The sequence below is a fragment of the Dermacentor variabilis genome, chromosome 10 (assembly GCF_050947875.1).
Source record: "Dermacentor variabilis isolate Ectoservices chromosome 10, ASM5094787v1, whole genome shotgun sequence".
NCBI classification, from domain to species: Eukaryota; Metazoa; Arthropoda; class Arachnida; order Ixodida; family Ixodidae; genus Dermacentor; species Dermacentor variabilis.
Genome location: NC_134577.1, coordinates 111,789,934 through 111,805,605, shown reverse-complemented (window position 1 = coordinate 111,805,605; position 15,672 = coordinate 111,789,934). Strand labels below are relative to the sequence as shown.

General features: G+C 46.0%; 1 protein-coding gene and 1 pseudogene across 1 annotated transcript in view; one reads left to right on the top strand and one right to left on the bottom strand.

Annotated features, from left to right (window-relative positions):
* Positions 1–867: 867 nt before the first annotated feature.
* Positions 868–1,535, bottom strand: LOC142559377 (uncharacterized; annotated as a pseudogene).
* Positions 1,536–4,106: 2,571 nt separating this feature from the next.
* Positions 4,107–15,672, top strand: part of LOC142559376 (estradiol 17-beta-dehydrogenase 8-like) — a 35,110-nt gene continuing 23,544 nt past the window's right edge. Inside the window, exons 1-2 of the mRNA XM_075670981.1 lie at positions 4,107–4,182; positions 4,444–4,637. Coding sequence (XP_075527096.1) covers positions 4,107–4,182; positions 4,444–4,637 — 270 coding nt within the window. The remainder of the gene's footprint in view (positions 4,183–4,443; positions 4,638–15,672) is intronic.

The window sequence follows — 15,672 nt, the reverse complement described above, 5'->3', positions numbered from 1 at the left end:
AACGGAATAGTCTAGGACAGGAACCCAGTAATCATTCATTCTAAAGCACGAATTTAGTGTCACCTTGAAATCATCACAAACCCTGACCTGGTTGTTCGGTTTAGGTACGACCACTAGTGGTGTCGCCCATTCGCTCTGCTGAACAGGTACTAATTCTCCTGCCTGCACGAGATTCTGCAACTTCGAAGATACTGCTTCCCTACCACAAACGGCACTGATCCCTGTTTAGAAAAGACTGGCGTACTACCCTCTTTAAGCTATAATTTAATTGCACTGTTCTTGATTAAGCCCAAGGTAGGTTCAAAAATCTTACCATACTTTTCAAGCAACGATGCCACTTTGTTCAAGCTAATCCCGTGCACAATAGACCAATCTAATTTAAATGCCGCCAACAAGTTCCGTCCCAAGAGCAAAGGTTTGGTATTCTCTTTTGTATTCACGACAATTAGTGGAAGCTGCTTGTGCTAACCGTTGTTCTCTATCGAAACGGTTAGCTTTCCCGTTACCGGCAGTGGAGTGCCTCCCTAACTCTTTAGGTTAAGATTGCATGACTCTTTGGGTAGGTTGGGCCAGTATTTTTTGTACATTGGCTCTGGTACAATTGATATAGATGCACTCGCGTCACCCTGCATGCGAACCCTTTTCTGCTCTAGCTTCAGACAAATTTCGTAATGTCCCTTGCGCCACTCACACAAATAGATATTGCGCAGCAAAAGTTCACCCGCGTCACACTGCTCATCGATTGCGTTCGTAGAGTCTCAGATATTTTCGTCGCAGAGTTCGCAGATACTTTTGCAAATCCTCGTTAGATGTCCAACACCTTTGCATAACCGCCCACAATATTTGCGAAATTTGCAGGTAGACGCTTCATGCTCTAAGCCGCATCGGAAACAGTACGGTGATTCCGTCGCCCTTTGTCCCAGCGGGTACCGTAGTAGCTTCTCTCCAGCACAGTGGGAGTTTCCCGCTGTCTGGCTTGTGGTGAGAAGCGCTGACCGTTCCTTGCCCCCCACTGGGCTGAAAATCTTGGAATTTCTTGTCGGCCAACTCGATACTCCTTGCAATATCGCAGGCATCTTTAAACATCAACTTGCTCTTCTTCAGCAACTCTGCTTGAGTGTCTCTATCACAAAGCCCGGTTACGAAACGGTCGCAAAGGAACTCGTCCAGAAACGCCCCAAAGTCGCAGGATGCCGCCAACCGCTCCAGCTCTACCCCGAAAGCTGCCATCGTTTCGCCTTCTTGCTAGAAACGATTTAATTTGAACCATTCTGCAATTACAGATGATTTTGGTACGTATTGCTCTTGTAGGATTTGCACCAAATGTGCGTATGTCTCGTTTTCAGGCTTTTCCCGTTCCAGCAAAGTTTTCTGAGTTTTGTATGCTTTTTTCCTATTGCCGTTATAAATCCTGACGCCTTCAGGTCGTCGCTAACTTTAGGGGCGTTCAGGAAGGGCTTGAAAGTCTCCACGTAGGACTCAAGATCTTCGTCGCCGTCCTCAATGAACTGATCGAACCTTCCATTCGTGTGCATCTGCCAGTTTCCTGGCACCACACTCAGGAACCACTGCCAGTGGTTCCCGGCAACCCGAGATAATTTTATTCCCGCCCTCGTTGCCAATATGTTATAACCGTGAGAGCAGAACTAAAGTGACCACCAACGTAACAGTTTATTAGCCCGTGAGTGCTGAGCCAAGAAGAACACGGAGCGCCCCAAACTCAGCGCTTATATAGCGATGAACGATGCGCTGTTAATATGACATCACACGTGCTTCGCATGACACTGCAAAATCCGTAGTGCCCTCTTCCGACAGCTCAAGCATACGAGAAAGACGAAAATAAACATGCGCGGTTCATGGCAAACGCATGAGCGTGACACGGCAGGGAGTTAGGTCTTGGAGTTAGACGTCTTGTCCTGGTGTGCCTTACCTACAGTGGTGACTCGGGACATAAAATGAGCTCACTCTGCCTTCCATGAGCGGGTCATATTTCAACCGCCTCCCTAGCAAATCAGGTGGACTCCAATCCGGCGGATGGTCCAACTCCGCATGCAGCCGTCTTGCCTAAACACTCACGAAGGGTAGTTTACTCAGCTGTAGGGGCAGTTCCACCTTCACCACATTACCTGGGATACTACACGGTACTACCACCACTTCTCATCTCTGCCATGAGATCTTGCTGAAAGGGCGGCCTATCCCAATGCCGAGCCGCTAGGCGACAACGCACAAAGCCAGCCAAGTGCGTGCGCCTCGAACAGCTCCTTACCGGTGAAAAGCTCGGCCTTCACAATTGCTCAGCGCTTTGTGGTGGATTTTGGGCGAGACCGACATCAGCACGCACGGCATGTTGCTCAAGGAGCTGATCCTGCGGCGCATTCCATAGTTCGTCCACCTCTGTCTGGCTGCTGCAGGCTAGTTTTACCTCAATCGCCATGCTGCGTTGGCTCACATCGTCTATGAGGTCACCTGTCCGGCTGAAACCGCTGCCTACATGCAAGGTCCCAGTCACTCTGTTTCAGACGTCAGCTGTTTCAAGGTTAGAAGAGCCCGTAGACCACCTGACAGCTTCAATAGCCGCTCTAGAGACGCCGTCACGTTAACAGCACTCTCCGCATTCAGGGCGTTATTTTCCGCGCAGTGACTTCTCGCGTCATTCGATTATCTCTCAGGTCTGCTGATACCACAGGATGTTCCAGCACGGCACAATAAAATGCACTTGCCCTGTAGTAGGTCGAGAAATGGTGAGCGGGATCACAGACCGTGGCCTTTGACCGCGCTCCTGAACGTGGCCACCTTTTCGTAGTAATGAATTCGATTTCCCGGACGATCGAGCTTCCTCGTGGACACGGGAGCAGAAGTAAGCGTACGACCGCCTACGAACGAGGATCGCCTGTCCAGGTCCACAGGAGGAACACTACGTGCCGGTAACTCTTCATCGATAGCCATGTACAGTTTCCGCTCATTGACCGCTGACCTGGGCCTGCGTCACACGGTTTGGTGGGTGTTTGTAACAGCCGACGTTATCCATCCGATGGAGGTCCGTCTTCCTCTCATACTGCGACTTGGACTTAGCATCTGGCGTCATCAGCTAAACGTCATCATGACCCGCCTCTCCATCTCCGGTGTGCTCTGCGACCTGGCGCTCACCGCCATACACACGCTCATCTCGAGTTCTCCATTTTAGAACCTTCTCGCCAAGTTCCGAGATCTCACGAAGCCCTGCAACCGTACCCAGGCAGCTCAGCATGCCTCGACACATCAAATCGTTACACGTGGTCCACCTGTCACTGCCCACCTACGTCCCCTATTTGGCGAACGATTGGAAATAGACAAGCGATAATTGGACAACATGCGACCGCTGAGAATAATATGCCCATCAGCGAGCTCTTGGACGTCATCACTGCATCTCCTACCATAGGAACTACCGCGCCCTCAACGGTACAGCTACAACAGCTACCCGCTGCCTCACATCCAGGATTTTACTTCTAACCACGTTGACGGCTCTATAGTTAGTGAAGTGTGCCATGTAAAAGCACACCATCCTAACACCGTGGAGCGCGCAGACATTCGTAAGACTGCCATCACAACTCCCTTTGTCCTGTTTGAGTATGGGCGAAGGCCTTTTGGACTCCGCAACGCTGCTCAAGCTTTTCTACAGTTCAGTGCAGAGGGGATGCGCGGCCTTTGAACTATACTCACCTACATCGGTGACATTCTTGCCGCGAGTGCAACTCGAGCAGACCCCGAGTGCCCTATGCGTGCACTATTTGAACACCTGCAGCAATATGGTTTCGTCATGAATGCCTAGAAAATTGTGTTCTTTGATTCGGAGCTGGAGTTCCTAGGCCATCGCATCTATTCGTCAGGCATCCGTCCTCACTCATCTCCCACCAAGCAGTGAATGATTTACCACAGCCGACAGAACTTCGCAAATTGCGAGAGTTCTTGGGGCTCGTTAGTTTCTCTAGGCGTTTCATACATCCCTGTACGGAGCTTCTGCAACCACTCATTGACCTTCTTCTTAAAACAAGGAAGCGACGGCAGCCTTCACGGTCGTCGTGGACGTGATGCTTCCTCTCATTTCTGATCTGATGCTCCGACTCTGAATGGCAAGTGCTTTCAGCGTGGCCATCGGCGCTGTGCTTCAACAGCTCACTGACTTCGCCTGGCCCGTACCCACGGGTGAGTCTCGGCGCGTACCGCTTGTTTGGGTGACATAAGACGTGCGATGTTCTGGGTCCGCGTGCGTGTTCGCGTTTGTGCATGCGCGAGTGAATTGACCTCGTTGTGCAACTGAACGTGGTTGTACTTGCGTATGTGTGTGTCTGCGACCACTCGAGCGTTATTTAGTGTTCTGCAAAAAATTGGAGGCGCTTTTAAGTCTCACCAGTTGTCGGCGACGAGAAAGCGTCGAACTAAATGCGCCTTAACTGTGCTGCGCAGGTGAAGCGAAACACACGGCTCTATACTTGGATATCGGCGACGCTTCGTCTGTTGAGAAGCTCTTCAACAGCATCCGCCTTGCATCTGCACTACCTCTCAGCATCGTCGTCAACAGCGCCGGGATTCATGTTGCGGTGCCTCTCGTCGACTGCACAGACGAACTCTTTGACGACATCATTAGGATCAACTTGAAGGTAACCCTGAACGAGAGAGAGGAGACGTTTAATTGTGATAATAAATAATAACGATATTACAATAATGATATAGCGCCGCGATACGATAGCGCATGAGCTCAGTCACGTGGTTTTTCTTTCATATTTTGCGGGTTTTTTTTAAACACCGGAAAATCTCGCCCCGCAGCATGTACATTGCCACAAAATATTGGATCGGTCATTTTTTAATGCCCTCTACAAGGTAACAAAACGCACTTGGACCTCAAACAAATAATAAAAATATGCATATTTGATCTTAGTTAATGAGCTGAGTTAGCGCAATATAAAAAATAGCCTAAAGAGCGCCACAATATGGCAAACCATGTGTCGTTGGTTTCATTCAGTTTCGGTTAACCACTTTTATTTATATCATTGGTTCAAGTTAAGTGAAACGCCCTCTATATGGAAAAGAAAACCCTTGGGGTGTTTCCGTCAACATGCCTAAATTAGGTTAATTCTTTCACTCCTTAATCGACAGTAGCAAGCTGTCGTGTATTGCCTTGCGATGGGAAGGGGTCTCTCTGGGAAGGACAGCTTCAAATACGGCAGACAATAATTCACCTTGCTGGAGCCACAGCACGATCAACGATTGTTTGCCGCATTTCACGTTGTCGGCGGCAACGCAACGTGAAATGTTTTCAAGGAAGTAGAGGAACGAAAGGAGGAAGGCATGGGTGTTCATCAGAAGAGCGTCTGGTTCACTAAAGATCCCTAAATGCTCTCCTCTGGAAGTTTATAACGTTTACAGTATACCATTACATGAAATAATTTAGTAGATGCTAGAGCCATGTACAGCGAAACATTTCAAGGCGCTATGCTACAAAGTGCATTACAGAGGTGCCGTTTTCAAGTTATTCTTAACATACGGCGGAAAGATTATCAAAATATAATTTGGCAATCTCAAAAACTCACAGGATTTGTGCGACCTTACAAAATTTCCAGCGAACTTAATGCTGTGGAGAAGTTGCAGTAGAAATTTTAATTGTCTTAACATGGAAAAAAAACAGCTTAAAACTTTGGCGCATGTCATCTTCCAATGTGCATGCACGCTTGAAACCCATTTCCTACACAATGAGAGCCAGGGTCACATCTCGTTCTCCCAAGACGCCTAAAAATGGTAGCACAGTATAACGCCGCAATTAACCGAGACGAATGAAACTTTGCACGCGCAACTAAAGTAGCATTATCCATTTCTGCAAATATGAAGGCGCTGCCTAATTGAGCTGACCCAGGACAATGGGAATGCCTACTACATGCGTCGCATTGCGAATGAAAATGCGGAAAAAAGGTGTAGTCATTAATTATCTGCAGCGCTCATAATTAAGCTAGAGAATGACGAGTCGGTGCTGCGGGGTAGCAAATGCTGATTTCTTTCGCTATGCTTGTGGGATCAGTATCCACCCACTGTACCGCTATCGATTCAGTGTGTGATCTGAATTTAAATTTAATCAAGTTTTAAAGTATCTGTCAACAATCTCTTCTTTGGAAAACAAATAAACATGGCTGTATAGCGAGGAAAGGTGAAGCCTGGGACTTCAGAAACTTAGGCTTGAAATTTGTATCCGCGACACCATAGTGCGACTAAGTAAAAATTCTGCCCCTCTGTTCTGCTCATTGAAGATTGAGTTATCTATAGATAAAAAATGGCGAGCATATCAACAGAGTCCTCTCTGACCTTGACGCCTCAACTAAATGGTGTAAATAGAAATTTGTGCGAGTGTCACTGATGATTTGAACTTTATTCTTTATTCATCAATGCAAATAAAGCAATATTGCGGACAGCAAACATCAACATCGTTGCGGTACAGCATATCCGCAGGCAGTGAATTCGAAGAGGCAGTGGTTCTTAGAAAAATGAATATTCAGAGAGATCAGTCATGGAAAGGTCCGCCTAAATTTAAGTGGAGGGTGTTGATCTATCGAACATAATATTGCACCTTCAGATGAGTAGAGTCTCGCATGACTATGGAAGGTTGAATAAAACAGCTTAAGGCGTAACCTAGCTAGCTGCTTTGTCGTTCAACCAAAGGAATCAAACCAAGTTCATTTTTTCATTGCTGTTACGCTTGGAAAACGCTCTTATTGCTTTTATATTTTTTCTATTTCTATTTTAACCTACTGTCTGCTCCATGGGGGTTATTACAGGACTGGGTGTACAAACTTTCATACATGTATGTACATTTGCGATCCTGATATTTTTTTTCAACCAGAAAAAAGAAAATATACAGAGTAGGTGGGAACAAATAGAGCGGCGCAAGCACTATCAATAAGTAAATGAGAGGACTGCCTCCCCGGCAGGCTCAATAAATTTGGAAACGTTGTCTGATCAGTTACACTTGGGTTCAGTCCATTCTATTCTAGAACAACTTGCGCGAAGTAGGAGAACCAGAACACGTTATTATTGCAAGAAAACTCTTCTAGTTTATTCGGGTACCTCTGTCAACTCTGGCGAGTGGATTTAAAGTTTATAAAATATGAATAGTTAAGCTTAAATGAGTTATGGTGTAGCATATACAAAACTTCAACGATGTAGTTTCGCTCGGCTTCCCAGAGTGTGAAGGCCTGCACATTGTGAGAGCTCAATTGGTAAATCGGTACGCTTGTAGCGGTTATAAAGAAAACGGACCGCTTTCCTTTGAATCATTTCGAGTGTGTGGATGTGATTTTTCGTGTGCAGAAACCAAACTATATTCGCACATTCTAAGATGCGCCGAATAATTGTGACGTAACCAAGGTACTTAGGTACAAATTGCGAATGAAGCAAGAGTCTCTTGAGAAAAAACAATTTTTGCATTGCTTTCCTGGTCAGCTGTCGGATCTGCGCAGTCCATGTGAAGTCGGAAGAACTGATGAGTCCTAAATATAAATAACGACCCTTAGAAACACTTGGGATGATGGCATTGTTAATGGAATAAGAACGTTCTCCCCAGCACAAACAGTGCCGCGATGGATTGGATTTTTTCTAATTCACCAATGCACACCATAAAACGGATCCTACAAAGGGCAAGCATACCCAATAGTATTAATAGATATTTTTGTACGATGTTTCTCTTACGCCAATGTTTCCGTGTTTTACACTTGGTTGCAAGAATCCAAGGCATGTCCTGCAATTCTAACTGCAGTGTTAGCTTGTTCTGACCAAGAGCCATCCTCTGACAGCACAACGCCTGAATATTTTACTGATGGATGACTTTTTATTTTTCGCCACTTAAGTTATATATCATTTTATTACTTTTTCTAATAAACTAACGTGTATACATTTATTTGCTTTGAGGGACATAATATTAGTGGCACACTATATTTCTATGCGCTTTATGTCGGCCGCCAATAGAAAACAGTCTGGTAAGATAGACTTCTATACAATGAACAATCATCCGCAAGCAATCCTATCTGTGTTTCGATGCCCCCATCACAAGTATCATTAATAAAAACAAGATAGATTAGCAGCCCCAGAACGGAGTCTTGCGGCACACCAGACGTAACAGCAACATCATCCGACCAACTCCCATTCAAAACGACTCCTCTTCGATGCACTTAACACGGTGCTGGAGCCTGCATACTCATATAAGTATTTACGCGATCATATTACGGCTAAACTCACCTGGTCAACCTATATCGACATTACTAAGAACGGAAATCAAACGTTGGGTTATTCGCACAGCTGCTTTTAAAATGCACCATCCTCTCTTAAGTTACTACTATAGAAAACCCAAATGCGAACAAAATTAGAGTATGCGTTTGACGTACGATATTCCATTAATCATAATACCTCATTAGAACTGTGTACAATTACTCTGCTAGTTTTATATTTTCAACTTATGATCGAATTGCTACTCTAACTGCAAATAAAGCTAACGTTCATTTCCCACCTCTTAACCGATATCTCCATTGCAACATACATCATATCGTGATGATCACCTTCATTATTTAGGCATTAATTTGTTATAATTGTGGAGTTTTACAAGCCAAAACGATGATCTGATTATTGGGCACGCCTTAGTGGCGGACTTGGGAAACTTGACCACCTGGGGTTCTTTAACGTGCACCCAAATCTAAGTACACGGGTGTTTTCGCATTTCGCCCCCATCGAAGTCTGGCTGCCGTGGCCGGGATTAGATCCCGTGACCTCGTGCTCAGCAGCCCAATACCAGACTATGCAACTGCGGCGGGTATTAATTAGGCATAAGATCTAGTCACACTAAGTTTCTTACTCTCTTTCTTGCTTCGCACAACCCTTGAACGGAATCGCCTTCACATAAAAATACTCAAAAATACTAATAATTGGAAGCTTCATCAAACATAAACTGGTGTATGTTGTGTAGCCAGTACTCATTAATTACAGACTGCTTTCCTTGCGAATTTTTTGCAATATCTGGCATTACTGTGTAACACTAAAGCTACCTTCCTGGTGCCTATGGGCAATCTTTTTACCGTTTACGAGCACATAAAGTTGTATAATAAGAAAGTATCTTTAGCTAATTGCTCTATTTGTTTATTATGCACAACCGACTCCTTTTTGTAATATCTTCCAGTCCTGATGGCGCACCTTAATAAATAAATAAATAAATAAATAAATAAATAAATAAATAAATAAATAAGTTCTAAAAGGCATCTTAAATGAGGGGTTGTCTCCTCCGTAACTGTATAATATATTTGAATTCTTTAAAGCTACATAGTTAAAAAGCATATGGTTAAACCCAGCTATTCCTTCCGATGTAACTGGCCAGTCCTCACTTTGGGTCGCTTATTTCGTCTGTGAATCGACATGTCTCATCTTCATTACTCAGATGACAACCTAATGAACCAGCTTTTAAAGCTTATATGGCAACTGCGAATTATATCTGAAAATAAATTGCTTGTTTATTTTTCTAATCATGAGTCACACAAAAATTGTGCCCTGTTTCATAAATGTGTTGTATGAAGTATGCTGCAAACTAACAGAATTTAGCAATATATTTCAGATTCTCATTTTATGCTTAAGCCATGGTGTTTATGTGAAAAGCATTTGTGTTACCTGATACTCTTATTTCGCTATGGTACTTCGCCGGCATATGAGAGACCTGTATAACTTTGAAGTGATTCACATTTCGAGTTTCTTTTGTTTGGACCACATAAAGAGGAGGGCGATTCAGGAAGTAGTGCCTCCAAGCCCACTACTTTGCCAATATTAGTTGAAACATTTCGAGCTCTTTATCATTAATACACTGATGTTTGAGCTATAAAATGTCACTTGCCCCACCTTTCTATCTCTACTCGTTTTAGAGTAATCAAACAATCAATGGGAATCCAGTGCTGACGCCTGGTTGAAACAGCGGGCTGTAATTGAATTACTGAGTGCGGAAGGTTGTGCGCGTATCAATATTAATCGCCTTCTGACTGCAACTTACGGGGATGGTTGCGTTGACGTCAGCACTGTGCGGAGGTGGGAAAGGACTGGGAAAGACCAAAATGCAGCCGCATCAAATCTCCAGGATCAGCACCGACGTGTACGGCCCGCAACGGCCTCTGATGAGGATCATCAACACGTGGACGAGTTGATTCGGGGCACTCGCAGCGCCAAGCAACAACACTCGCAACAACAATCGCAGCAACACTCGCAATTTACATTGGCTCAGTGAACCGCATCATTAAGCGCCTCTTGCGTTATAAGGGGATTTGCGCTCGTACGGTGCGCTTGCTCGACTCTTTTATGTCAGTCATAAGTTGACATGGTACCCAAAGAGCGCCTTGCCCACCTCCGCACAGCAATGACGTCAGCACAGGCATCTCCGTAAACGGCAACCAGACGGCGATGAATGTTGATGGGCGCCTAAACATGTGTCTAGCTGCCCCTGTGCGAAGCTGGGTTTACAGTGTGCTTCACGTCACTTGAGCCAAATTTTAAACATATGCAAATGGCGCCGCAGCGGAACCGAACCAAGATAATGTTGTTTGCCGTCACTTGGAGATACTCAGAATACTTTGTACATTCCACATAATTAGATAATTAGTCCTAATTATTTATTCAACTCCGCAATTATATTAGACGAAAAATTTATATGTTGGAATTGTAGAGCAGCATGAAAAACTGCCGATACAGCATTCTATTGCTCAATACGTGCTAGATGAAAGTGTTTTTCCGAGCCTGAATAATGCACGCGATTACACGCAAAATTGCGGCGCGACAGGCCGCTCGAGGCACTTTGATCTTGCTTGGTTGCCCAACGAACACAGTGAAACTGGTATAAATTGCAGTTGCGTACAAATACGGAGGCGATTCTTTTTTACTCGAACAGGTAAACAGAAAATAAACAGAACATACGCATATAATGAAACTCGACTTATCCAAGTGGATTGCTTTAAGATAACGACATTACTTGCACGACAAATTGCAGTATCCGGGCTGCAGCTAATTAAAGAGGCGCTAGTTAAATTTCTAGTCATTCACTTTACCACACATACTGAAATAGAGAATTGAAACACCGCAGTAGTGACATTATCTGCGCTGTGCATACATCCCAATATCCCCGCATTCAAAATAATATCTGTCTCTAAAATTTGCGCCCACACACATTGCCGCTTGCGGTTGACAGTGTCAAAGAAGCCTTCCTCTAGCAGTGCGAGTCTACCTTAATCGGAACGCCCGTGCAATTTCTTGCCAAGTTTCGAAGAGGAACATTTCGAATGTGGGGCTGTTCTTGGGATTTCTGTTAGGAAGACGTGACTTCACAACAGCTCGGCTTGAAGTTCGCAGTTGAGGCGCTACAACAGGGCCATGACAGAGAAAAAGCAGCCGACATCTCACAGCGCAGTCTGCTTCCAGTGACTCCCGCGCACGCATTTTCTAGCATTTATTTGCCATGGGGAAGACCACGAAAAAAGTGTGGCAGCTGAATTGCTGTAATACCAGCAGTAGGCCAAGAGCCAGCCCAGTATGGTGAGTGTTGTAAGTTTGTATTCAGTAGCATGGTTACCTCAGTAATAGTTAGCGGGAAGCCTTGAAGCGATTGCAGGAAATTGCGCGTACGTATAACTTAAGTGAGTTCGCAAGGAATTGTGGGATATCGCTGCAACTTTCTGCAGCTTCACATCATTGACAGAAAAGAGCAGCCAATACCGCTTAACAGCTTTTCGTCTCATTGCTATTTGACCACGCCTGGAGTTTACAACACAGCTCGACGCGTCAAGAAGAGGTGAATCTATCGTGCTCTTTTCTTGCCTGCAGTAAAAAAGTAAAAAAAAAAGAGCTGTCAGAAAGCGGATAGTATTGGCGACGAATTTAAAAAAATATATATACTTATTCGCTAAAAATGATAATGCGTCGCTCATGCCGTTTCAATTATGACGGAAGAAGCGCACGCACTGCCGCAACCGTAGCCTCCGCAATGGGACGGTGCGCGCCGACACATCTCGGAGGCCTCACTCTAACATTACATTTTCCCGCCAAAGTCAATAGAGGGAAGTATGCCACTGCACTCATTCTACCATAATGGAAATAATGGAGAGCATATATATATCTTTCTTTCATTACTTGGAACGGCTTCTTGGAATAAGCAAACTGTAGCTTCTTTGCGGATCAGCTGTGCTGCGTGCTACACGCATATTAACAGCAGCGGAGTGCTTTTCCGTTAACAGTTTTGCTTCATTCTGTAATTTTGGCTGCTTAAATAAATGCCGGCACTCCTGAGCGTGGTTCTCGCTATATCTGGATGACTTTTGTTTAGTGACAAACGCCATGGGTTAATAATGTACTACATATCTTAGAAGAGTTAGCTTTATTTATGATGTTAGGAAAAAATAACGCCTGTAGAAATCACAGGGCAAGTAAGACAAATCATTCCTATAAAGCAAAAGTTGAGATGAAAAAGGTTAAAGGAGAAGCCACTAGGTGGTTCGTAGCCAGAAAGGACAAAGTTTACGTAAGGCCATGTTTTCCCCTTCATTCGGTCGTTGACTGAAGAGTTGCACTGGCGGCGCGCATGGACACTAATTCCAGATTTCCATCCCTTACTTTTCCTACCAAGCATATATGCTCGTAACTAGTGTTGTCTTTCCGTGCGCTTTGCATGCTTCAAGAGGCAAACAAAAGGAAATATTTAGCGACAACATAATTTTCTCACATTACTTCCACCGGAACCGATGGCAAGTAAGACGCTCCATTTAAAACTACCGACAGAAGGAAATAATTCAGGCTCCATGCGCTCGGACATTATTGTGCAGTGTCTTCTTTATCTGGTGTAGGCGACAACGCTTCAGGCGTACTGAAAATTCATTCTAAAAGTCCATGGGCTCACATAAAGGAAAAGAAAGAAGGCAGGTGGCAAGGGTAGGAGAAAATGTGGAAAACGTGAACACTCCAGCACTTAGCATTGAATATCCTAGCGTTCGACGCGGGGGTTCGAGTTTGATCAGTATGGAAACTAAGAAGTTTCTTTGATTTCACTCATTTCCTCTTTCGTCATTCAATTTTCCACCAGTTCTGGCGACATTCAAACTTTTGTAGTTCGTACTGAGACAGCTTCTCGAATTCAGTTATTTCACTTATTCCGGATGGCACGGAAACAACAACAGAAGCTTCTGTGGATTCCCGGCTAGACGTAAATTACATTACAAGAATCACATGGTGCACAATGTCTTCGCGACGGCAGTTTATGTCACCAGCGTGGACGTCTGTCTTTGCCGCTGCCGGGGAACATGACATCCGAACTACAATACTGATACATGCATATTTTGTGTTTCTTGTGGACGATGCATGCGGGCGCCCCGAAGAAGAGGACGAACGGTCTCGGTCTCTCGAGCTGTCGGCTGAACTGGCCAGCACTACAGTTATCCTTTGTAATTATACTTTGTAAATAGTCTCCAGCTCTTAATCCTTCGTTCGCGTAATATTTTGGATGAGGGTGCCGTTTACCGCCCTTGCCACGGAGCTCCGCCGCGGCCCCACCGTCCTGCTTTCCGCCATGTCTCCCGGTGATGACACCTCGTCTGCTTTACTCCTGCGACGCCGACAACAACGTACGTCACTGCTACCAATCCCCGCGATTCTGGCGACTTCTCCGGCCAAGATAATGTTGACGTTGAGGACTGGCTCAACCTGTATGAGCATGTTAGCAGAAACAACCGCTTCAACACTACCATTATGCTAGTGAATCTCCTCTTCTACTTGGGCGGAACTTCTCCCGTCTGGTTCCGGACACACGAAGACGAGATCTCTAGCTGGGATGCTTTCAAGTAGAAGCTCAGTGACCTCTTTGGAAATCCCACTGGTCGGCAGCAGGCTGCTAGAAAAGAACTTGCTACCCGAATTCAGTCTGCTACTGAATCGTATGTCTCGTACATACAAGACGTGCTTGCACTTTGCCGGGAAATCTACGAGAAAATAGGGGAGTGTCAAAGATTGGCGGTAAATATTCGCACCCTCCGAACCGGAGGAGATGGGGCGAAAGCAAACCCACCCCCCGTGCATTTACGGATGGTTCGACTGCTGACCGGCGATGAGGTCCACGACTAATCGACCGTGAACTAGAGGCATAAGAGCGGGCGGCGACGTACAAACAAAAACTCAGTTTAATAAAATAAAATCATGCCCCAGACATAATGACAAAGGAATATACAAACTACAAGCAGAAGGGGAAAAGCTTTATGTAAGGCCGGCGGGTCACACACACAAACACGCTGACGCGACGCGTGACACAAAGCCCCATACGTAGGAATTTACAACGCTCGCTAAATAATAAAAAAATACGCGGCACGAATGAAAAATACACGCGATAATAAAAGTGCGTGGCAAACACTACACTAACAGAACATACAAAAATTATTACGCGATGAATAAATAAATTAAGTATGAAACACGATTTTAAAAAATGAGTCCGGTGGGAAGTTCTGAGAGCGGTTTGGAGCACGAGGCTTATCTGTGGCATGCTCGCCTAGATCCCGATCTTAAGAGCGTCGGGCTGCTGGTACCCCGCTGCCGAAGATGTTTACGGACTTGCACCGTCTGCCGATCTACCGGCGAAGACTGCGGCCTGGGGGTTTCAGCCAGCCGACCACATATTCAGCCGTCTCTCAGTGCACGACCACGCTGCTCCGTCTTCCAAAACCCTCTGCCTGCGCTCGCTCAGGCAAGCTCGTCCCTCGTCACGCTCTGGCGACCCATGTGACAAAGCGGTCCGGCGAGTTCGGGAACAATGGGGAGTCCTCCTACCGATCGCCGAGCGAGCGGCACTGCGGCTGCGGCGGCAATGGCCGCCATCTCGAGATGGGCGCGGGCATGCACTTTGTGACACCAAAATTGACAAAGTCTGCCACGTTCTCAAAGGGATCGCAGAAGGTGCTTTGAACTTGTTGGTCTTCAACAATGTGTCCGCCATCAACGTCATTGTCAAGAAATCCCACCGCTCGAGCTCGCGAAAAGCCGCCGCGTCATTCAACAGTTTTTCGGGCTCCTAACACGGCTGCGATGTTGTCTTGAGTTGACCTTCTGGCTTCATCATTCTTAAGTTAGCACGTCGCACGTATTGTTCGCCGCGAGCTCGAGGCTACAAGTGGTGCGCCCTTCCAACCACGCCCACTTGACCCCACCATTTACCAACCAGCCCCAGCGATCTCTCTCATTCAGGTAGTTGTACGGCAAGAATTTGCAAACCTTGGTTTTCTTGCTGCGTGCTCCGTCCGTCTCCCGACCTGACGGCCGACCGGTGCCGACAGCTACGCTTCACAGCCATCTGTATTCCTCTCGAAGAAACCGCAACCCTACCGAGTGGAGAACTGCGGATGACAAGCCGATTTGCTTCAGTTGCCTCCGCATTGGCCACGTCGCTCGCCACTGCCGCACCTCCTGGACGTCACCGTATTCGAGCTCCTTTCCCCGTCTCCTCGCCCATACGCCGACTCGCGCCGTTACTCGTCTCGCTGTATGCCTCCATCCTCTCATGTATCCGTTGATGACAGTCGTCCTCCTCGCTCGCCGTCTCCTCAGAGTCGTCGGTCCCCGTCGCGCCTCACAGTGGGCTCGGCGGTGCTACCGAAATGGATC